Below are 25,405 nucleotides of genomic sequence, written 5' to 3' on the forward strand. Positions count from 1 at the left end.
ACTCAGTATTATTAAGATGTTGATTCTCCAGATATACAGATTCAGTGCAATCCCAGTCAAAATCCCAGCAGATTTTATTGTAGAAAGACAAGCTGATTCTAAAATTTGTATGGAAAAGCAAAGGTCCTGAAGTTTTGAAAAACAACAAAGTTGGAGGACTTATACTATCCAATTTCAAGATTAAGACAAGATGGTACTGGCAAACAATTAAATATAAATCAATGGAACAGAACAGAAAGTGAAGAAATATATACATGCCTATACGGTCGATTGCTTCTCAACAGATGTGCCAAGATAATACAATGGGGAATGAACAGTCTAGGTATGTATATGGGAAAAAAAACAACTCAACCCTCACTTCACAAAATACACAAAAATTAACTCAAGGAGCACCTGGATGGCGTGCAGTAGAGCATGCAACTCTTGACCTCAGGGTTGTGAGTTCAAGCCCCACGATGGGTGTAGAGATTACTTTAAAAAATAAAAATATTTAAAAATAATTTACTCAAAATATAAGAGATCTAAAATTATAAAACTTCTAATAGAGGACATAGGAGAAAATTTTCGCCACCTAGTGGTCGACAAAGATTCCTTTGACAAAACACAAACAGCACTAAACATAAAAGAAAAAAATTAGACTTCATCAAAATGGAAAACTTCTGCTTTTCAAAGGACAGTGTCAGGAAAATGGGAAAAAAGCCATAGACAGGGAGAAAATATTCACAACACATATATCAAAGGGCTTGTATCCAGAATATACAAAGAAAGAAAGAAAATCAATTCTACACAAACTCTTCTGAAATTAGAAAAGGAAACACTTCCAATTCATTCCACAAGGACAGCATTGCCCCATTACCAAAACCAGAAAAGGCATTATTTTCTATCCCAGAAAAGAAAACTACAAACTAATATCCCTCAGGAACATAGATACAAAAATCCATACCAAATCAAGAAAACTGAAAAAAAACCCACAGACAGTAGATAAGTGACTGTATTCCAATAAAACTTTATGTATGGGTGTATGTACATGTATATTCTCACAGGCCATAGTTTGCCAACCCCTAGAATAACTGAATGCTTTCCCCCCACGACTGGAAACAAGGTGAGGATGTCTGCTCTCACCCCTTCTATTCAACATTGCACTGGAAGTCCTAGTCAGTGTAGTAACAGAAGAAAAAGAGATGAAAGGCATACAGATTGAAAAGGAAAAAGTAAAACTCTATTCACAGACAACATGATCATCTATGTAAAAAATCCTAAAGAATCTCCACAAAGTAACTGGAACTGGTAAGTCTATCTAGCAAAGTTGCAGGGTGCAAGGTCAGTGTATAAAACTCAATTGTATCTCTAGGTACAGTCTACAGAGAATTGGAAATTGAAATTTTTAAAATATCACTTACAACAGCATCAAAAATATAAAAGGTCTAGGGATCAATTTAATAAAAGATGCATAAGACCAGTACACTCAAAACTACAGACACTGCTGAGAGAAATTGAAGACCTAAATAGATGGAGACATATGCCACACTCAAACAAAAGACTCAACAGTACAAAGATGTCAATTCTCCAAAAGTTGACCTACAGATTCAACATGATCCCAATCAAAATTTCAGCAGGCTTTATTGTAGAAACTGACAAGCTGATTCTAAAATCCACATGAAAAAGCAAAGAATCTAGAATAGCAAAAACAATTTTTTAAACTTTTTTTTTTTTTGGAATGATTTTTGTTTTTTTTAAAGGAGGCCCCATGCCCACTGTGGAGCCCAAACTCACAACGCAGAGATCAAGAGTCGCATGCTCTACCGACTGAGCCAGGCAGGTGCCCCTAGCCAGAACAATTCTGAAGACAGTTCCTTATAAAGTTAACCACACAGTTACCACATGACGCAGCAATTCCTCTCTTAGGTATTTACTTAAGAGAACTGAAAACGTACGTCCACACAAAGATTTCAACACAAATGTTCCCAGTAGTTTTATTCATAATAGCCAAAAACTTGAAACTACCCAAATGTACATTAAATGGGTGAATAGATAAACAAATTGTATTACATTCAACGAATAGAATACTACTTGGCAATAAAAAGAAATCACACTGCTGCTACTTGCAACAATATGGATGGATCGCAAGAGCATAATGCTAAGTGAAAAAAGCCAGACACAACTATGATGTATGATTTCATTTATAGAAAATTCTAAAAAAAAAAAAAGAAAAAGAAAAAAATGGCAAAACTATTCTGATGGAAAACAGACCAATGGCTGCCAGGACACAGGGATTAGGAGACTGTTTGCCTATGGAAGCTCGGAAACTTTGTGGATAACAGAAATGTTCTAAAAATCTGGATGTGACTGGGGTTATAACACTATACAATTGTTAAAACTCACTGAATTGTACTCTTAAAATTGCTTAATTTTACTGTGAGCAAATTATACCACGACAAAAAGTATAATACACTAATATAATGAAATGTTTCTCATATATTGATCAGTGAAAAATACAGATTATAAAACAGTGAGAACAAGACAGTCTTAATTTTCTACTTACTCATATTTTTATCGATTTTTTTGTTACCTATAAAAAACATTTATTACTTAAAAAAAATATAGCCTTTATAATATAAAAAAGCTCTTCTTTCTTTGGTGTTAAGCACATAAGTCAGGAGAATTTACAACACAATAAATAGCGTTTTCACTTTCTAACCGTAGTAGATGATTTGTTGGTATTGTCTACCCATGACTACTGCCTGTTTGCTTTGTTCTTTGAGTAAATTTTAGATTTACAAATTAACTCATATTCACTGTAGAAAACTTAGAAGGGAAAGACGAACAAATAGAAGAAATCTGATATCATGCATAACCTCACCTCCAGAGATAAAAACTGTTACCATTTTGGCAGGTTAGTGTAGGCACTCAGAATGGGAGCTCGGAAGCCTGACTACCTGAGTGGAATCCCCACCCTGGCCACTTAGAAGCTTGGCGAGCCTGGGTAACTTGTTAGGTCTCTGGGTCTCACTTTTCTTACCTGTAAAATGGGAGGAATCATAGGCCCTATCTTCAAGAGCTGTTATAAGGATGAAATGACACCACCCACCTCAGCACGTAGAAGCAATCATCCAGTAGCATATAATTCTATTTTATAAAGTTCAATGCATTAAGGGGCAGATTCAAAACTAATACACTAATACTGCATAGCTCTTACTTTTCTAACACACCTCAGTAGTTACATGTTACATGTTTCCCCGTTAAGAGAAAAGCTGAATCATGAGTTAGCCAGAGTTCCAGACAAGCAGAGCTAAGAATTACCGTTTCCTCGCTGATAAAATGGCAATAACGCACCTGGCCCACCACTCCCTCACTGGCTATAATCATAACTAATTATATTTTTTTCCTGGGTTATATCATCTCACTAAAACATGAGCTCCATTAAGGCAATGACCTTGTCTTTCTTGTTTTCCATTATGTTCCTAGCACTTGGCGAACTGTATGACAGATCATTTGTCAATGAACAGTAACTAAATAATTCACAAAAATGAACAAACATGGTTGTCATAAGATCAAATGAGATAATATTGTGAAAGCTCCAAAGCATCATTAATATATCATTAAGCAACCGTACAGCATCCTTATTTTTGTATCTCCATTTTCCTCCAATAACTGAGTCAAAAGAAGAACAGCAAGAAGAATAACTCACTGCTGGTGAAACAACTTATACTGGCAACACCCAGACTCCAGGTTCTTGTACCAAGATTTCGAAACTGCAATACCACATCTTAGCTCCGCCAAAAATCTGCACTCCCAGTTGCTCAGTGAATAAAGAAGTTTAACAAATAAAAGAAACAACATGTAAATCAGAAGACACAGGAAAACCATTATTACACTTCTGGGATAAAAAATAAATTCATATTTGGCCCAATCGAGGTACATGATACTCTTACAATTTCAAACAATAAGATTAAAAAGAAACATCAAGTCCTATTCGATCATTATTTACAGACACCAGAAAATACAGGAATAAAAATCCGGCTACAAGTCAAAGATAGAGGATACCACCTGTCACCAGGAGAAAGGTATTTAAATTTCAAAATAGCCTCAATTTTACCAGCAAATAAAAGCAGGTCTTTAGCTCTCTCCATAAATCTAAGTAAAGCAAAATCTTAAACCTATGTAATTCAAACAGCTAGGATCAAAGATCTTGAGAAGATCAGCTTTTCTTCGGAGCCCACACACTTAGCAGTGTTCAAAACAGAAGATCACTCCTTTACTGTCTACTTGTCTTACCTAACTTGATATAACAAAAACTTCGAAGACTTACCTGTTTAATTTCTGCTTAACCCAGGAAATTAAATCCAATTACACACTAAAGCACACTGTCTCACTTCCTACCTCTCGTGATTCCTCACAGTAACACTGCTGCTTAAACCACACAGGTGAAAATAATCATTTTAAGGGTACATAATTCTAATAGACAACATTTATTAAAAGTATCAAATTGAGAGTCACAAAACTGTTCATCACTATGACCGAACAGTCATTTACAGGATTTAATACTAGAAAAATAATACAAAAAATGGAAGGAAAAAAAAAAACAACTAGGTACACAATGCTATTCACAGAAGCATTAGTCATAAGAATGAAAAACTGGAAGCAATTTAAATGTTAAAAAACAAGGAAATGGTTAAGTATACTGACTTAATGGATTATACAATTATTAAATAGGATCACTATGAAAAATGCAAAGCGAAATGGAAACAGATTATGAAAAAAGGTTAACATGATGGCTTTCAAAAGTGTATGCATAAAATTAACACCCTTTACATTACGTTACTGTATGTACTATATGCTATTCCTCGATTTAAATGTTTTTTTTTTTAAAAAGCATAGGTAGGTGGAATTAAAATTTTAAAAATTATTTTAAAAATAAGAAGTAAAAATAAAAGGCATAAGTAGACCATAAGTGGAATAATGCCATTTTACACCATTATTGGCTCAAAATAAAAAGGTTAACGAGTGTTGGATATGAATTAAAGGATATGAATTCATACAAATATGAATTAAAAGGAATTTTTATACATTGCCAATGGGAATGTGTAATGGTTTCGGGAAAACAATCTGGCACTATCTTGTAAAGATAAACATGTGCATACCCCATGGCCCAGAAATCCTGCTCAGAGAAAATCTTACACGCGTGCACTAAGAGAGACATAGTACACAAGAGCAAAACACGTAAGCAACCAAATGTTCAACAGGAAAATGGATAAATCTGTGCTACACGCAATGAACTACAACACTGAAATTAAATGAAAGGCCATCATGTGTAACAACCTGAATGTATTTAACTAAATGAAAATGAAAAAAAAGTAACAGAACATTAAACAGAGCTTAATGGCATTTTTATAAAGATCAAAACAAATGAAACAAGATATTATACGGGAACCTTTTTTTAAGGGACCATAAGACCCAAAAATCAGGAGAACAGTTACCTAAGGAGTTGACAGGAATAAGATGGGGAAGGAACACGTGCAGCAGCATTAGCAATGTTTTAATTTTTATTTATTTCCTGAATGTTCGTTATCATACTTTGAAACTGACATGCTACCAATATTCTTTTATATGTGTCAAATAATAAATTTGTTTTAAAAGTTTCTAAAAAGAAAAAAGAAGGTTACATATTCTATCATTACAACCATGGAAACATGCATAGGGAGAAATTTAAAAAACAATGAAAACAAATTAAAATATACCTGGGGTACTAGGACACTGATAAGACTGATCCTTTTTTCCACATTCCCTATAATTTGACTGTGCTTTTATATATAGATATATATCTATATGTATATAGATAAATATATTTTTTTAAACTAAGTAGGATCCACACCCAATGTGGAGCCCAGCATGGGGCTTGGACTCACAACCCTGAGACCTGAGCTGAGATCAAGAGTCGGAGGCTTAACCAACTGAGCCACCTAGGCGCCCCTGTGCTTTTATATTTTAAAAAATATATATATTCTCTCGAAGATATACAGGAAACTGGTAACATTGATTATTTCCAGGGAGAGAAACTGGGTGGTTGAGGAGAAGTAATTGAGAAGGAGACTTTTCTCCAAATGTCCTTTGACTTCGATTCTATATTAAATCAATATGTAACATATTCAAAAAATTTAAATAAAGTTAGACTTTTTAAATGTTGTCACTATAAAGACCGTACCTCTTTATTTAATTATAATCTTTTACCTAATGAAGCTTAAAAATAAATAAGTTTTACAAAGGACTGCATTGTAAACGTTTTCTGTGGTTCCCAAACTCTGTGCCAAGACACCACAAGACGGTGCCACACACGTGCGTGCTGCCAGGACATTTCAAATTTTTGAGGCAAACACATCATTTGTTAGACACTGCGCATACTAGACTGAGGTAGTTCACGTTTAATGTTAGATCATGCTTCATTCCTTCCAATGATGTCACATCTTCGCGAAACTGGGTCTTTGGCAGTTGCTGTGATAAAAAGCAAGGGCCGTAAGACAATGAATGAGAACTGCCATGTCCAGCCTGTCCCAAGTCTGAGAAGCTGTACGGTGCCCAAGGGGCACTTGCATCCGTGCTAGCAAGTAATTTATTTACAAATGAAATAAAAATATTAGTCTTTCACTTATGTGTTATTTTTTTAAACAGCTACTGAGTCATTAGGACATGTGTACGTACTTGTTTAGACTTTACTATTTTTTAAATGGAAACACCATTAGGTGTGTCTTTTGGCTGAGGACGTGCCATGGAAATAATTCCAAAACACTAAGAGAACCACGAATGAAGAAGTTGGGAACCACTAATCTATTTGGAAAAAACTCTCTTTACATAATTGATATATTCCTTGGAAACACTTTCCAAGAGAAGTATCTCCACTAGAGTACTAAAAGGGACCAGAAGTCTTAAGTGTTAGCCATAAATTTCGTTTATCTTCTTTAGAGGAAGCTAAAGCTAAACCCTACAGGTCATTAAAACACGAGAGAGGGAATGTAAGCTCTCCAATTACAACAAGACTTCTGTAGATAATCAGCTACCCGGAGGACACTAGTAAGCATAAAATTACCTAAAGACCTTTCCTTTTTGCAGTGAAATTTTCCAGACTTCTCTCTAGAGGCTTAAAAGTTCTATTGATCAGTCAAACTGGAAAAGCAATGTGGGGAAATGGGCCTTCCTACCGTCTGGCCCTCGATCGCCGCTCGCTGGCGCCCTAAGACATCTTGCAGCTGAGTGAAGTGCTGCACGAAGGCCACCACCTCGGCCTGAAAGCGCTGCGTGTGCACATACTGCACGGAGGCCATCTGCAGGCTCACTCGGATGTCGTGTTCTCTCCGGAGCAGAGGGTCAGGCCGGCCATATCTGGGAAGAAGCGCAGAAGTGTGACTTGGCAGCCAGATACAAGTCAGTATTGGAAGAAAACAAGCTCATTTAGGGGTTTCCCCTAGAAAACAGCTTCAACTATTGAAATGCCAATCCGCAATCAGGTTTGACAAAGCAAACTCCAATAATCACTCCTTTTCTAAGCTGCAGCAACTCGCTGAGGATGTGAAATCCCAGTCTGGGGTGATGGCCACGGCTGTGAACAGGCAGGCAGCCCTGGCACTAGACTCACTCTTGATGCCAGAACTCACTCAGAAGCCACCTGCGGCTCACACCTTTCACCAGGGCCTCTTTCCCTGCCTTTAGGGAAAAGTGATTCTTCCTGCTCAAAGATTATAAAAATATGGACTCGAAAGATAACAAAAATTAGACCATGAAACAATGGGTAAAGACCAGTAGGCAACACAACCAATGTTTCTGGGGAAAACGGTCTCCTGGAGGCAGAAAGATGTCTTCTTTTTACTTCAGTGAAACGTAGGTGAAAAAGGTTTAGCATCTACATTCCAAGACAAATTAGAAAACTTTTATGAATGGTTTTCAATTTAAAAGATATGACATCATAATAATAAATTATACAGGACATAGTCACAGGGGAAAGAAATTCACATTTGCTTAAGCACCTATTTTGTGCCAACCTGATAGTTACGACTTTTATATTAATTATCTCATTTATCATAGAATTACACCACTGTGGTAGGTAATAATATAAACACGTCAATCTATATTCTCAGTAAAGTATGATATACTTCCCCTGAAAATGAAAAAAAAATTCTCAGACATCTTTGGGGACAGTTTTTCTCAACTCTAGTTAAACATTAGAAACACTTTAGCAAATGTTAAAAAAAAAAAAATGAGCACTCCCCTAGAACAGAATATTTGGGGGCAGAGCTGGTTATCTCTATTTTCTAACAGCTCCCCAAAATGTTGAAAACCTACCATTTTAAACTTTCAGCCTTCTGAAGAAACCATTCTTTAAAAACTACATAGGTCTAGGGGGCACCTGGTGGCTCAGTCGGTTAAGCTGCTGCCTTTGGCTCAGGTCATGATCCCAGGGTCCTGGGATCGAGCCCCACGTCAGGCTCCCTGCTTGGCAGGAGACTGCTTTTCCCTCTCCTCCCCGGTCGTGCTCTCTCTTGCTATCTCTGTCAATATCTGTCTCTCTCTCAAATAAATAAAATCTTAAAAAAAAAAAAACTACATAGCTCTAAAAATGCCTTCTAAATTCTAAAACTGAAAAGATTTAATATAGATTGTCTTTATACAGAAAAAAAATGTGTAATATAATTTAACATTCACATCTTCAACAACTTTTTCAGGCTGAAATCATTCCAGAACGTTGAGAGCTAGATGGAAACTGATCTTTGTCCCTTCAATATTTAGATAGAAAAACTGATTCATGGAGATTAAGTGACTTGCCTAAGTTCATATAACAAGTCAGCGCAAAGCCGGCATGAGAGCCTAGGCTTTTTAATATTTATTTCGGGGCATCTGGCTGGCTCAGTCAGTGGAGCTTGCGACTCTTATCTCAGGGTTGTGAGTTCGAGGCCCATGTTGGGTGTAAGGATTACTTAAAAAAAAAAAATCTTAAAAAATAATTATTTCAATCACACACCATCTGTTTATGAAGACTGAGTAGCCTGCTTCAACACAGATCAGTTTTACTATAAATCAGGATTCCCTGCAACTAGATCATATCAATTTTACCTAAGAAGGTAAAATTTTCTTAAACTTTTATTGTTTAGCCAACAAGAATTTGAAGTAGCAAGCAAATATGACGAAATGTCCAATGAGAAAAACTGGTATTTTTACTTAAAAGTCTGGAAGATGAGCGCTTCTTCTCCACTTGTAGTGAACCGCTCTCTGTAGAATTCTCCATGGGCTGTGAGGTCACTCAGGGACAGGCTCCCAATGCTTCCCTGTAAGGCCAGGTCTCCGTCTAGGGATGTTAAAATTAGAACACATCCTTATATATCTTCTTTCATCCTACACCTTAAATATGTCTGGCACAAAAACCGATATACACATGCCTCAGACTTTTCACTATTTAATCAAATTAAATGTCAAAGGCAAATTTTCATATTCCAATCCACCCACCAAAAATATTTCCCACATTGTTTCAAACAGTCTCAATGCAGAAGTCCAAAGGGGGTTGAAACAATACAGCAATATCATACTTTAACCTTTAGAAGGGGAAAGAAATTAAATTAAATGCATACACAAATTAAAGGATAAAACATTTCTAAATACAGACAAAATGGAATCCTTTTGGAGATTAAGACCACTAATTAGAATTAGTGAAATAGCAAAGGGTCTATTAATTGTACTATGGATAAAAGAATAAAGAAAGAAGTGTCAGAGATATGTCAGGTATTCAGGCAACATTAAGTGGGTGTTAGTGTGATTTAATAAAAAAGTGCAATTAATGAGAGAGACACTGGAGACAGATTTAAAACTACTCTGGTATTACAAGAGTGAAACCCCTTGAAGGTGGAAAAGAACAAAGAAGAATGTTAAAACATGTGCACCTGGGATGTGAACCTATGATGAATCATTCTTTACATGGTGTGGGTATTAAAAAGCGATACTGCGAACTATTGCTTCCATAAAACAAGTTTTATCATCATAATTAGCACTACAAAGCAATGACATAGGTGTTATATTCACCATGCTAGTTCAGCTCTCAATGAATTGAAGACATACTCATATTTGACCCTTAATGTCATCTAACAAAAATACCCAAACTTCTCCCAATTTTAAAGACCTATCTCTTCTGAGCTTTCATAAATTAATTTAGTTTACATCAGGCATGAAATCTCAATTTCAGATCATTCCTTCCCCTAAAGACATTCTTGTTTATACTACAGAATCAACATGTGAGCTGTGATCGTCCATTATTTCATTATCTGTTCCTTAAAGAAGGAGGAGTGCTTTATTCACACTTTATAAACCTTTGCTATTTAGAACTGATGTAGCTGATCACTTGTGTTCAACTAACAATTTCAACCTGCAGAGACCTAGTAGAAAGAATGCCAGCTTTGCTACATCCTCCCACCTAAAATCACACCCCTTACTGATGGCTCCCCTATTATGGCAACAGAGTGAACATATACCCTGGTTTCCCAGGTATAATTATTAATAATGTCCCCTTTCACTCTCAAAATGTCCCAATTTGGACAAAAAATTATATAGTCACCCTACCCAGAGTTTGTTAAAAATTTGTTAAAAATAGATGCCAGGGCCCCATCCCAACCTAATGAATCATATTTTGGGGATGGGGTGGGCAGAAACATGCATTTTTAACAAGCTGTCCACATGACTCTGATCCATAAGCCAGTATTTGGGAACCACCACCACAAATCATAGCCAGACCAAGAACCACAATCTAAGCCAGTGATCCCTCACCTTACTTTGCATGTGAAGACAATTAGATTTGTGAGCAGGAGGTTCAAATTCTTACCAGATTTTGCAAGTTTGATTTCTCCCCACTTACCAATCATTTCCAGGTGTGCCACTAATTTGGATACACTTGCTTTAGCAAGCTCACTGGTGGTCTTATTCAGCACGAGAGAGAGCGAATGAACCTAAGAACGTAGGAGATAAAGCAAGGCAGATCTTACTAGGGGAGAAAAGGCATGTGTCAGGCAAACAGCAGAACCAAATCGAGGAAGATACAGACAGGTTCAGGAAATATGAAGGTAACGCTTTTGTGGATGCCAATTTCATTTTAGCTCTCTTTATCAGTCAATCTGAGGAGAGAGCTAATGAGAAAGGGGCTCGACCGGACAACCTAAAACCCAGGTCCTGTGGTGGTGTCTCTGTGCTCGCCTCGTCTATACTTCATCAGTGAAACGTGTTACATTATAAAACAATTTTTCTCATTTTTGCATTTGTTTTTCATATTACACTATTCTGTAATATGAATGTAATGTATTGAATATAATCACTCAGAGATTCATTAAGTCCTACCCTAAGAAATCTGTCCAAGCAAAATGATAAATATGATTTAGAATCCTGTTTAATGACTAGACAATTATTTAATAGAAGGCTCTGCTGACCAACTGGGACTTTGCCTAGGAACCACAGTCAAAGATTTTCTTTTCGAGGGACAAGCAGAAATAGAAAAATGCCAAAATCCTCTCTTAGGAACCACATTCCTTGTAACAAATAAATCCTGTATTGTAACACTGTCGTTTCAAATATTCAAAGGACTTCTATATCTAGGATGTACGGAGACAGGTACCTCAGCGTCATCACTGGGGATAAGAGATCAGCTGGGGAGAAGGAAGAGAGGAAAGGATGGAACCGCAATTCACAGTCACTGCGTCCAAGTGCCAGACTCATCCCTGCATCTTCAGGGCCTGCCACTAAGCAGGTGCTCAGTTAAAGTTGGATGAATGATAAGGAGGAAAAAAAGATGGGGGAAGAAAGAAAGAAAGAAAATAACAGGAAGAAAGAGGAACATTTGTAGAGGAAGGCAGAGAAAAAAGGAGCGGATTTTTCTAGGCGCAGTGGCCTTGAAGACCACAGAAAGCTTGCTGACAGAGACACACAGGTCTCAAGGAAACGAGATTATCCTAAAGGAGGGAAACAGAAAGCCTCCAGTCACTTAATCACCCAAATAAGACATATAGTGGGGCTAAAAATGCTTTGATTAGAGGAATCCAGCTGTCACCACCTGACCCACTCTTAGCACGAATCCTAGTGTCACTAAAAGTGGGACAACCAGATGCTGCACACCCTCGAACATGACGCAACAGGAAGCACCCAGCGCAACCTATGAAGCGTTAACAAAAAGTTGAACCTGAATCTGAGGAAGCCTCTAGAGCTAACTTCCATTTCTAAAATGAGAAGATCAAAGAAGTCAAGTGGCACCAAATGGAAACCAAAAGACAAAGCCAGAATGTGGGATACTCCACAGGACACCAACCCAGTTTCTACAAGCCAATGCCATGGGGAGAATAAAGACTGGTTTTCTTCAATTAACAGAGATTTAGGAGATAGGGCAGCAAATGTAACATGTGAACCTCATCTGAACTCCCATTCAAGAGTCACATGTCATTTTATTTAATTCCCCCCTTTTGTAGACAAAGCAAAGTATTCCAATGAATTGCAGAGATCACAGGGAAGACATGAAGTTTCTTAACTATTCATTTCTCTATAATCCACCAGTCAAAGGGCTACTGAGATAATCAGAAAGATCTGATCATGGACTGGTGAGTGTTACAGAATACGAAGAAATTCTCATTAATTTAGTGAGATGTGGTTAGATAAGAACATGTCCACATTTTTTAGAAATGAATACCGAAGCATGAAGAGGTAAAATGATTTATCTGGAATTTGCTTTAAAATACTTCAGCAAAGGGGCGCCTGGGCGGCTCAGTCGTTGGCATCTGCCTTCAGCTCAGTTCATGATCCCAAGGTCCTGGGATAGAGTCCCAATTTGGGCTCCATGCTCAGCAGGAAGCCTGCTTCTCCCTCTCCCACTCCCCCCGCTTGTGTTCCCTCTCTCGCTGTGTCTCTGTCAAATAAATAAATAAAATCTTAAAAAAAAAAAAAATACTTCAGCAAAAAGAGGAAAGGAATAAAGTCAATGTGATGAATCTCAAAGGAATAAAGTCAATGGAAGTTCATTAAACTATTTGTGTTATGTTTTAAAATTTTCACAATAAAAATGTTTTCAAAAATTCTAAAACAGCCCATTGCCAAGGGGCATTACCCACTGTTACTGTCTTGGGAAGCCAGCTACCTCTATCTGTGCAAAGCCCCTGGAGCACTTCCACACCCAACACTGACGGGTTCCTGAGGCCCTTCATTACAGGCTCGGCAAGATGGAAGTTAACGGCTACAAACACATCAAGTCCAAAACGATGACTGAAGCCTCTCCCGTTGCCATTCATCTGGCTAAACAGAGTGCTGCGATGGCATTCATCCACAGACTCTGAGCAGGAGAGGTGACGCTGGTTCGGGCCCAACTCTGCCCCAAAAGCTCTTCTATTTCTAGAGGATTGCAGCCTCCCGCCAGCTAAGGAAAGAAGAAGATAGTGGCTGAATTGAACATGATTCTCCTCCCTGAAGACTCCCCAGCAGCAAGCGCCAGTCCGCATTTGCTACGACAACAGATGAAGAACTTCACCCCCCAGGCACAGATGGCATCAGCCACTGCGGGGGGGCCCCGGGCTCCGGATGGTGCCAGCTCTGAGGACGTGCCCCCAGATGGTCAATGAAACTTAGCTGCTTATACATCTTACCATGCTAGCACACAGAACAGAATAACCTTAAAATCAAACGCTATCTTTTTTAAGTGTTACATCTACAATAGGAGTACCAAGGACAAGTTATAAGTCTGGTAATCCACGTAATAGCAAAACTATACAAGTTCTCGTTCGCTGAATGCTCACTTCATGCCACGCACTGTGCAAAGGGCCCTGCTCAAGTAGTTATCTCCCTGAATCCTTGCAACATCCCCATGATGGAGGAACCACTCAACACCCCCAGTTCGTTGATGAGAAAATCGGGGGAGAAGAATTAAAAACCATGCCCAAGGCCACACAGCCAGAGGTTACGGCAAAAGTGCCAGGATTCAGGGGTGCCTGGGTGGCTCAGTCGTTAAGCGTCTGCCTTCGGCTCAGGTCATGATCCCAGGGTCCTGGGATGGAGCCCCGCATGGGGCTCCCTGCTCAGCCGGAAGCCTGCTTCTCCCTCTCCCACTCCCCCTGCTTGTGTTCCCTCTCTCGCTATGTCTCTGTCAAATAAATAAATAAAATCTTTAAAAAAAAAAAAAAAAAGTGCCAGAATTCAAACCCAGGCAGTCTGACATGAGACTTCTTTCTCAGTGCTTGTCCTGTTGCCTCAGTGAAAGCCAACAATGTTCTGAGTGAGCAGGGACAGAGGACCAGAGCCACATTCTAGAGTAGCTACTAGGGGCCAGACACTTGGCTAGGGGCTTTACGTACATTACTTCACTTAGTTATCTTAACTAATCGGATGACAGAAGACCAGCAACCTGAGACTCCAAGACAACAGAGCATTCCACTGAATTGCACAACCCAAAGGAAAGACAAAAGGTTACTTAAACCATTTATTCTCCCTGCCTCCAGATGGGATTTATGCTAAAACCTTTTCTAAAATATTAACAGACATCCAGAAGACCATATATAGCTCCCCTGTCAATAAGATCTATTTCCTAGGGTAAATGAACAATGAGTACATTTAAATAAACAAAGCAAAATTCATTCGTAGAACTTTAAGGTGCCAAAGGGGAGTGATACCTTGAGGTCCAGCTTGGTGTTAACTGGATCCTGAAGTTCAGACTCTGGGAGAGCATCTGATTCTGACCTGACGTTTTGTAGAACGTCCTCAGGCAGTACCTTCATTGCATGGTTGTCTGCAGTGGAGCCAATTCCAAAAAAATCTAGGATCACGACCCAGGTTTGCAGCGTGATCAGCACATCCAAGCAGTTAAAATCAACATCAATGTTCCGGTTAACTCGGTTATAACTGGAAGAGAATTCTGGATGTTTCTTATCCACCAAGAATACATTGATATGTACCAAGGAATCATCAAATTTACTCTTTCCAGCAAGTATCTTTGGCTCATCTACTGTTGGAGAAGGGGGTGGGGTCAAGGGACAGTCCTGGTCTTGGACTTCCTTTTGCTTCTTCCGGGATGCCGAGGTGGGTCTTTGATATAGCTGGAAGACATTAGGAGCTTCTTCCATGTGGGAAGGGAGAGACCGAGGCATGTCAGGATACTCCACATTGGATACCGAAGGACAAGACTGAGAAAGATACTCTTTTTGTGCTAAACTAGATGGCTTAGGGGCTCCCCGAGACACCATCAGGTTCTTATATTTGGAATCCGGATTTTTCTCCAGTAAGTCTTCCATCAGCAGAGAGCGCAGGGCAATCTGAATAGATAAAGTCTGAGGATGGTCTTTACTGAATTCCACCTCAAAATCCTGAAACTTTAAGCTCACAAGACCCTGGGCCCCCAAAGTCAGATCTCCACTTAGCTGGACTTGAAGCTCTGATATACAAAAGTTGGCTTGAATCTGGGTAAAAGATTTCACTTCCTTCAGAGACAAGGACTTTTGAGAAGAGTTAGAAAGGCTGGAGTGGCTGAACAACCCATTCTCCTTCCTTTCAATGGAAGGTTCTCCACTGGTACTGAGGGAAGGCAGAGGAGAATTAGGGCAAGGTGAGGAGGTAGCACTGACTGGAAACTTATTCAGATCTTCACTATACACGAGATTGTCCAGCGTTTGTAAAACCCGCTCATACACATGCTTTGCTAACACCACCTGTAGTCAAAGAGAAGAATTCAGTTATTCCACTACTATTATTAATTGCACTCAGATGCACCGGCCACAAACTTCCAGAGTTGATGCTTATGGGTTTTTCCCAAGATGTTATAAATTAGCTGACAGCAGGGACTACCCCTTCTGTTTCTTTTCTGTCCTTAACCTCTCCCTGACCCATGTCTACGGATGAGGCCCTCCCCCTGCCTCCCCCAGCACCCCACAAAATAATCTTTACACAATCAGTGTTCAGTAAGTACTGTTGACTGTAGGCCTGAATCAGTAAAATCACTCTTTCTAATCCCACAAAAACAACTGCAGAAATGGATGGGAATACTGCCAAAAGTCCAATGTGGTGATACCACAGGACTGAGAAACAAGACTCATGGTTCTACAACTCACTGATCATCGCCTGTTAGTGTAATAACCTTTGTTCAGTTCAGCTAAACAAACAGAAAGTGCTTTGTAATGATAATAATAATAAGCCAAGATCACTTATGTTTCCTCTCCCGCTTTGTTTTTAATTATAACTTCTTATTAAAAATTTTTTCACACAAGGGGCGCCTGGGTGGCTCAGTCGTCGTTAAGCGTCTGCCTTCGGCTCAGGTCATGATCCCAAAGTCCTGGGATCGAGCCCCACATCGGGCTCCCTGCTCCACGGGAAGCCCGCTTCTCCCTCTCCCACTCCCCCTGCTTGTGTTCCCTCTCTCACTGTGTCTCTCTCTGTCAAATAAATAAAATCTTAAAAAAAAAAAACATTTTTTTTTCACGTTAAGTTTTTTATATACTTATGGGCAATTTTTTAACAGAGGAATTCCAAACAGATACAGAAATGACAGAACTGGAAAGTGACTGTTTTACAGCCCCCAGTTAACCAGTGTATCCCATCAGACCTCATCCATGGAAGAAGCCCTTATACGAAGGACTGCCAGGGACTTTTACAGTGGACAGACCGGTTCTCGCACCTGCACACAATCATCAATTTCAGCATTACTATCAGAGACAACCAAGCATTATGTGCCTCTTGATATAATGCAGTATGACGCACACAACCCCATTGCTGAAGTGTTCTGGCCAAGAAAAAAAGAACCTGAATCCAGTTAAACCTGTAGAGTTAAGGCACAGTTTACAGGAAATGTGGGAGAACAAGTTGAGTGATGCCATAAACGAACAGCCAGATCCACAATGTGGGATAATCTACAGGGCAACTGACCTACTTCTCACAACGCAATAATAGGGTGGGGAAAAAAATGAGAGGGAAACTAAACCAAGACCCACACAATGGATCATGCAAACGCAATGTACAGGGTCTCACTAGGATCCACAAACTAAAAGTGAAAAGACATTTTTTTTAAATAATCAAAAATGTCTCTGAAATCTGAAAATGGATTAAAATTTATTATGTTACCAAGGAATCCTCATTTGGACATGACAATACCATTATAGTTATGTAAGAAAATGCATGTGGACTACAGAGATACATTCCAAATACATAGCAGTAAAAATGGTATGACTCTGGGATTTGCCTTAAAATAGTTCACCAAAAGGGGCACCTGGGTGGCTCAGTTGGTTGAGCATCTGACTCTTGATTTCAGTTCAGGTCATGATCTCAGGATCGTGAGATCAAGCCCTGAGTCAGGCTCTGCACTTGGCATGCAGCCTACTTGAGATTCACTCTCTCTCTCTCCCTCTAACCCTCCCCACACCCCCGCAAAAAAAACGAGAGAGAGCGAGGAGAAATGAGACAAATGTGGCAAGATATTGATAACTGCTGAATCTGAATGATGGGTACATGAGGTTCATTAAATTATTCCACTGTTGTGTATGTTTTAAATTTTTCATAATAAAATATTTTAAAATTATTAAATTAATTGTTAACATTTACAATAACTTTTAGAAGAGTTTCATCAAAAACCACAGTAAGTGATTGGTAACCATAAGAACAGTAAATCAACATAATCCAAAGGAATTCATGCCATATGCTAGACTTAAGGTGAAAAAGTCACCCTAGTAACCACTACTGGTAATGCAAAAGTGTAGCCAAGACGGGAAAGCTTTGGGGAAAGTTCTCTCACCCAGGGACCCATAGTCAGGAATCACTGATGCCAAAAGATACACATGTTCTGTGAACAGCACTCCTGAGTTACCCCAGAGCAGCTGCCAGATACAGACTAGTGACGAGTTACTGCCCCAGGCTAGGATCCACTGTCCTAAGATCCCGCCTGTCCCTGCTGTTTTATAACGATATGCTCTTTGCGCTCATCCCTGTGAAAGCAGGAAAAACGACACTTTTGAAGGAAATAGGATGACAGCTGTATACACATGTACTCACCACACACACAGGCACACTCACTACCCACAAGCATGTGCACACACGCGCACACACACACACACACACGCAAGAGATCCCTATCCTGGCCCATTTCATTTCAAAGAGGGCAAGACTAAGTCTCCCTTGAGAGGGTCTGTCAACAGCTCAAATAATCAGATTGTTTTACAGGCTGAGCCACATATGACAAGAACTAGATCCTCCTGAGAAAGACAGGCTCTGACTTTTTAAGCAATAACTCTGCTTGTTTTTGAATGCCAACGGAATTAAAGATCTGCCTCCTCTCTCTATAGAATTCACCATTCCTCCACATGAAGAGGGCCAACAAGACTGATTCCCCAGCGATGAAAGGACACAATGAAAAGGCTCCACATGCACAGAACAAGTTATCAACAGTACTAGGCACAGCCACAATGTCTCTTTGAATTTACATATTTTCCTTCTAACATTTTATATATACAAATATACAAGATATGAACATATTAATATGATAATAAATATAAAGTAAATATAGGACTTCAACTGCCCAGACATGAAAATCAACAGGTGTTTACCTGAACTGGGTTGACAAATTTCCCTTCGATCTTCATGATGCTAGAAGTTCCCAAGTCATCTGGACTAAGGGAGAAAGTCAATTCAGATTCTCTCTCTATAGGGATCTTCTCCAGTTTAAACTGAATGGTAGTGTTGTTCAGGATGTGAAAAGCTGCCATGACAGAGAGAAAATGACTGATTGGAAATACTAATATTTACTGCATTGTTGCTGAAGCATAGGGTATATAAAATAGAGCCCATGCTTTACCCTTAGACCCAAAGGGCAGAACAGCCTGGCACCTGGGGCTATGACTAAGTGCAAACTCATAGCAAGACCAAGACCAAAACTCATAGCAAAAAAAGGTACAATATACATTTATACACAAAAAGAAACAATATTTTTCATGACATGCTCCATTTGGTGGCTTCAAAATACGATGTTGCGAACATTAATCCAGGCCAGGTCTCTAAGCTTCTCTTATTAGCCTCCCAAGCCAGCATTTTCCAAACTGAACTGCTCATCCCTACCCAGCTTTCAATTACAGATTGATCCCTCTTACTGGACCTACATCAAAGTCAAGAACAATTATCAGGTTCTAAGTGAACATCTTTTATCCCAAGCAGAAAAAGCAATCTTTAGGTAAGGATGTAAGTAAATTGGTGAATTAACATCTGAGAACCACATATGGAGAGATTCTCAAAGGCACGAATTTCTTCACCAATAAGTAAAGCCAGGCTTTAGGGCCCACCAGATGTCTGTGGATGCCAAGACTAATAGATTGAACTGTTTGGTTTTAGCAGATCAGATTGAGGACACAAATACAGGCATTTTATTCCTAGGACCCTGGACCAATCCATTACAAAAGATGGTAGAATACTGAAAGGAAAATATAACATCCACAGACTAAATTTCATATTCCACTTTTGTCAACCCCTCCAGCTAACTTGGACTACAATATTTAACTAACAAAGATCTACAGCTTACAACTGAAAAAATCAGACGTATTTGACCAAATTAAATAATACTCCAGGGACGCCTGGGTGGCTCAGCCGGTTAAGCGTCTGCCTTCAGCTCAGGTCATGATCCCAGGGTCCTGGGATCGAGTCCCACATCGGGCTCCCTGCTCTGTGGGGAGCCTGCTTCTCCCTCTGCCTTTGCCTCTTTCTCTCTCATGAATAAATAAATAAAATCTTAAAAAAAAATAAAAAAATAATACTCCAACAGACTCCACCCTTTGAAGCATCCCTGTTACTGGGCACTCATCCAATGTTAAAGGGGGCCACTTTAAAAAAAAAAAAAAAATTCTTGTTTTGTCAAATATGGTATCCAATGGGAAAAACTGAAAACATACCAACCTGATATGAAGCATGGTATTAAAATCCTATTTTGATTTCTTAAATATTCACTGGGGATAATTCTAAAAGAAAAGGGTTTTGTTGTTGTTTTAAACAAAGTACCACATACGCTGGGTTTGGAATATTTCAACAAAGTGAGACAAAAGATTTACACTCCTCACCTTGACCTCTATGCAAAGATTCAAAGAAATCATGTCGGGTGAAATGAGCTTCCTCCTGACTGTTGGCACTGGCAGACCCAGAAGGAGAGCAAAATGCCCGGCTTACTTCAGACCCAGGACCCTCTCTGCCTGTCAACTGGGTGCAATTCAAAGAATATAACTTAATGTCTTTAATTTCTACCCGCAGACGGTCACTTCTGGACTCATCGTCTCCTGACACAAAATTCTGGATGAATATTTGTCCCAAGTGTCCCACCAACAACTCAGGACTCCCGGGCTTCCGAGGAATAGACACAACAGGGGATTCAATGTTTATGTTCAAGATTAGCTTTACGGTGTCGGAATGAGACCCAGAGAGGCCAAACCCATACATTTCATTTTCTTCTAAGATAAAGGACTCCCGAGTCTTCCTTGGCGTTTCAAAGAGTGACACCATCTCACTGTACTCGGCCGTCTTGGTAGCTAGTACCGTGGTGACTTTGGTAGCCGCGCTTTTCAGCATACTTCGAAAATTTTCTTCCAGCTCATCCATGGACAACGTCAACTCCTTCAAAAATTTAGCAGAGTGGTTATAATGCAAGGAAGCCATCTTGAGGTTGAGAAAACACTCCTGTTTAGACTTCTCAACAAAGGTGAAACTCAAAGCTTCACTGAGGGCCGCATCTTCCATTCTAACAAATACAGATTCAAAGTAGCCAATGTCACTAACGATATTTTCATAGCCTATGGAATTCCCAATGCTGACAACATACTGGTTCTTAACGTTATCTTGTGTCAAATCCATAAGCTGCAAACAGCCGAGAGAACCATTCATGTCAAATGCGCTACCCATGGAGACATTAACTTTGGTGCCACCAATACTTGCAGTCGCAATTTTTCTGCCATATTTCTCGCCATTTGCCATCCCCACTGTCCGAAGGAGCAGTAAGTTAAGCCTGTGGATTTCCACGGCAACCTCGGTGTTCTGTTCATATGTAGCTTGGTAAGTTCCTTCCTCCCTAAAGCTTCTTTCAAAATCAGTCATTAAAGGCTGAGGACTCAAATCATCTTTTTCCTTGGGAAAAGATTTTTGAAGAAAACCAATCAGCTCCACAATTGTCTCCGGATTTAGGATAATATCCAGATTATTCACCTGTAATGAAATCACCTGAAGAGTGCTGTCCAAATTCATCGACGGGCACTCTGAACTCACAAACTGATATTCCAATTTGATGAGGGACTCCTGTTCTTTGGTGAGAATTTTGTCAAGTGAAACACCCATAGTCGATGGGTCATTCAGTGTGGCAGCATTAGTCAGGTGGGCTGCATTGGATCCAGAGACAGGAGACTGGGCCCTGCTATCCCGGAGGCTTCCTGTTGGGATATCAAAGCTCAAGTTCTTATGTGAAGCCATCAAAAGGTCAAAATCAGCACCGTACGTCTGCATCGTGTCCACCAGGAGCAATCCGTGAACGGTCAGGGAGACCTCAACATCGTAAGGCCTCTTTACAAAGTGAGCATTGGTCCCAAACACCTTGAGCACGGAAATGTACCGGCCGTTGCTCTCAACGCCAAGCTGCATGCAGTTCACCTTAAATTCGGCCAGGAGGAGCTGTGACTCCACCAGAACCTCCCGGGTATGCTGCTCCAACGTCACAAAGCTCTGGGTTAAATTCATTACTGAGTCTTGCAAACTTCCCCGCTGCCCGCCTTGTGGAAAAATCTTCTCTTTAAACTGAGTGTCCGAAGTCTTCATTTCTGGGGTGGTCAGGAGAGCAAAGCAATTCTTTAGAGCAGATATTTTATCTTCATTGATGTGGATTTTCAAGTCTGGTAGGTTGCCGGAGAGCACAGCTCCGGGGTACTTGGGATCTGAAGTATAAATCAACCGACGTTCTAACTGTAGGTGAACATTGAATTTCTCAACCACGTGGGTTGGTCCCACATCAATATCCTGGACGTGCTTCCAATTGTCCTTCACTCGTCCAACCATGATCTGGAGGTCCATAAATGACAAGGAGTACCTCTCATACATCTTTGTGCTCATTAGATGGGCCTGAAGCTGCTCTGCGCTGAATCCGACCTCAGAAAACGGAGGTGTTTTCCCTCCATTGGTGCTGCTTGTCTCAGGAGGGGGGGTGTTCGGAGGTGTGGCAAGAGGCGTCTTATATTCATCATCACTAAACTGGTTCTCTTCAGATGCTAGCCCATCCCCACTTCTCCTCTTGGAGTCATCTGCAGATAAAAAAGAGAAGATTCAAAGTATACGTCTGCTCCTTTCTTACTCTTTCCTTTAATGTAATAATTAAGGAACAAGAGAGAATCGACCAACTCCAATTTAAAAAAACACAGGAATGAAAACTCTAAGCATGATATTCTGATTTTACCATTTATTCGATGTAAACTTATCTAGTAATTTTGAAATCAAAACACAAAAGAGAAAAGATGGAGGCCCGCTGACAGCGGAACACAGGTCAGGGAGCAGAAACCAACGAATGACCCACTTCCCTACCCCGTCACAAGCTGCTCTCACCAGCCATTCCTGCACCACTCTCCATCATCAGCTGTCTGTTCGCCTTTCCCTGCATTTGTCTATGTGTTCCTTTTGTTCCCCCACTAGAATGTTGCAAAGGAACCCAGGCCTCACCTGCCTTACTCAACAACACCCTGAGTGCCCAGATCAGTGCTTGCAAGCAGTAACTGCTCAGCGTCACATTCGAGCCTGACTTCACAATTCAACCCTTCTCTTCTACAGACTTCCACAAGTCCAGTCTTTTACCACTCAGTGCTGAGTCAACTACAAAATCACACCACTAGGTTCTGTCACCCACGTCTCTGTTCTATGTTTATGGTTTACAAGTTCAAGTAGGTGCTTTCCGTGGTTGTGAGATCCTTTTCTTCAGATCTAATTCCCTTTTAACATTCCCCGTAGCACCAAACTTTCCCACTCCTGTTCGAATCCTCTACCTCTTCTCTTTTGGATGGCTCTTCTCAGTAAAGATAAGGTTGAGGTTATTTGATAAGCTTCCTCAACCTCTTACCCCATGAATCCTCTTTCTTCCTGCCCACCTCAAGGTAAACAATAAATATTTTTTGGATCTAGTAACAGTAATGAAATAACCTTCCAGGAGTCTCTTTTTATATATGTCCCTAATTATCCCTAGATTAAACCTCTATTTCTGAAATGAAGTTCTGAGAAATAGCGTTTCTTAAAATCCAAAATGTTGCATGAGAAATACAAATAAAAACCACAATGAGATACTACTTCACACTCATTGAAAAAAAAAGAAATGGCTATAATCCAAAAGACAGATAACAGCAAGTGTTGGCAAGGATTTAGAGAAATTAAAATCCTCATACATTGCTGGTAAGATAGTAAAATGGTGTCACCCTTTTGGAAAACAATCTGGCAGTTCCTCAAGATGAAGTCACCATATGACCCAGCAATTCCACACTGAAGTATACCCAAGAGACTGAAAATATGTCTACACAAAAGCCTGTACACAAATGTTCATAGCAGCATTATTCGTAGTAGCCAAAAGCAGAAACAACCCAGATGTCCACCAATTGATGAATGCATAAACAAAATGTGGCATATTCACACAAAGGAATATTATTCAACCACAAGTAGGAATGAAGCACAAGCTACAACATAGATAAATCTCGAAAACATTACGCTAAGTGAAAAAAGTCAGACATAAAAAAACACAATTGCGTGACTGCATTCATATGAAATGTTCAGAATAGTCAAATCCACAGAGATAGAAAGATTAATGGTTGGCAGGGCATAGGAGAAGGGGTAATGGAGAGTGACAGCTGAAGGGTTTGGAATGTCTTCATAGGATGATGAAAATGTTCTGGGATTAGATAACAGTAAATTGCACGATTCTGTCAATATCCCAATAACAAACTGTCCATTTTAAAAACGTATCCCAATACAGCTATCATAAAAGAAGTAACAAGTGAACTTTGGGGTTAAAATGTCATAAAAAGCCCTTTTTTTGAGAGAGAGATTGAGAGAGAATCTCAAGCAGCTGCACACTCTGCATGGAGCCTGACTCGGGGCTCTATCTCACCACCCTGGGATCATGAGCTGAGCTGAAATCAAGAGTTGTACGCTTAACCGACTGAGCCATCCAGGTGCCCCTAAAAAGCCTTTTTTAAGCTTTACTTGGTTAAGCATAGAGAGATCAACCCCTACAGGGTATGTCTTCACCACCTGCATTCACACCGTACCTTGGGTATTTGTCAACAGCATTCTCCCCAGATCCACAACAACTAACACGGGATTCTTGAATTTGAAATCATCAGGAAAGATCACCTGAGGGGCAGAAATATCTAGTCGCACGGTCCACCTTTTACTCTCCTCCTGTGGAAGTAAAATAAACCAAAAATAACATAACCACAACTGCGAAAACTAAACAGCTTTACCAGCTGGGCTCAAGCCTTTCTGAAAGCCGCACCCAGGGGTGACGGGATAACTTAAAGGTCTACAGTATTAGAGCAAAAGTTTAAAACAGAAGTAGATCCCAATGCTTAAGGATCTGAGACATCATCACAGGCAAATGTTTAAAGTGGGAGGAAAAAAAAATTAGCAAATTACTGGACTGGGGTTGTCTGCTCTTTGATTGTGATGATCCATGGCTTGAGAAAGATCATGCTTCTAAATTTATAGGGCTCACTATCTCACAGTATTGTAGAAATTATGGAATTCCAACAGAGAAACTCAAATATTTTTACTTCTTCACAGACATTGGCAACCATGAACTTCCATGTCCAAGTATCTTAGTGGAAAACATAAGCTTTGACATTTGATATATAAAAAAGACACCAAGTTATAAGTGTGTTCACTGTTCTTCCCTGAAACTAAAATTAGCCTCACATACACGGATGTAGTAAAAAGCTAATCTACGTCAATGGTATCAAAAAGGAAACATCCCTAAGATAGTAAGAGGATACTAATTGCTGCCTTTGTGTTCAAACACACACATGAGAAACAAAAAACAGGACTAATTCTTCATCCCATACCACAGCCGGTACCGTCTTACTTGGAACACTGCTGCTGCCCCTTACGCGTACAGGGGCTCTGCTCTCTGAAGGGGGCCAGGCTCTCCCTCTCCACCTACCGCTGCATCTGAGCAGTGCACCTCCAGGCCGCGGTGCTAGAAACAGTTTTGCTGGACTGCTAAGGTGTTTCTCCTGGTCTACGGCATCCTCGCGTCAGTTGGTCACTTAGCATCACAAAGGGACTATCACACCCGGGAATCAAAACTGGGGCACCATTCCAGGCGTTTTTCTTCCAATAATCATAAGTGAAGGGGGGTGCTCTTAGTGAAACATTTGTTTGTTTGTTT

At 39.9% G+C, this 25,405-nt stretch overlaps 1 protein-coding gene across 1 annotated transcript in view; it reads right to left on the minus strand.

The window, feature by feature from the left end:
* The window catches only part of VPS13D (vacuolar protein sorting 13 homolog D), a 238,146-nt gene that overhangs the window by 193,207 nt on the left and 19,534 nt on the right, over nt 1-25,405 (minus strand). The window contains exons 17-23 of the mRNA XM_078071798.1: nt 24,288-24,420; nt 20,073-22,286; nt 18,576-18,727; nt 14,664-15,695; nt 10,886-10,976; nt 9,205-9,331; nt 7,194-7,374 (exon numbers count right to left, since the gene is read on the minus strand). Coding sequence (XP_077927924.1) covers nt 7,194-7,374; nt 9,205-9,331; nt 10,886-10,976; nt 14,664-15,695; nt 18,576-18,727; nt 20,073-22,286; nt 24,288-24,420 — 3,930 coding nt within the window. The remainder of the gene's footprint in view (nt 1-7,193; nt 7,375-9,204; nt 9,332-10,885; nt 10,977-14,663; nt 15,696-18,575; nt 18,728-20,072; nt 22,287-24,287; nt 24,421-25,405) is intronic.

Source organism: Halichoerus grypus, chromosome 5 (genome assembly GCF_964656455.1).
Source record: "Halichoerus grypus chromosome 5, mHalGry1.hap1.1, whole genome shotgun sequence".
Classification (NCBI taxonomy): Eukaryota; Metazoa; Chordata; class Mammalia; order Carnivora; family Phocidae; genus Halichoerus; species Halichoerus grypus.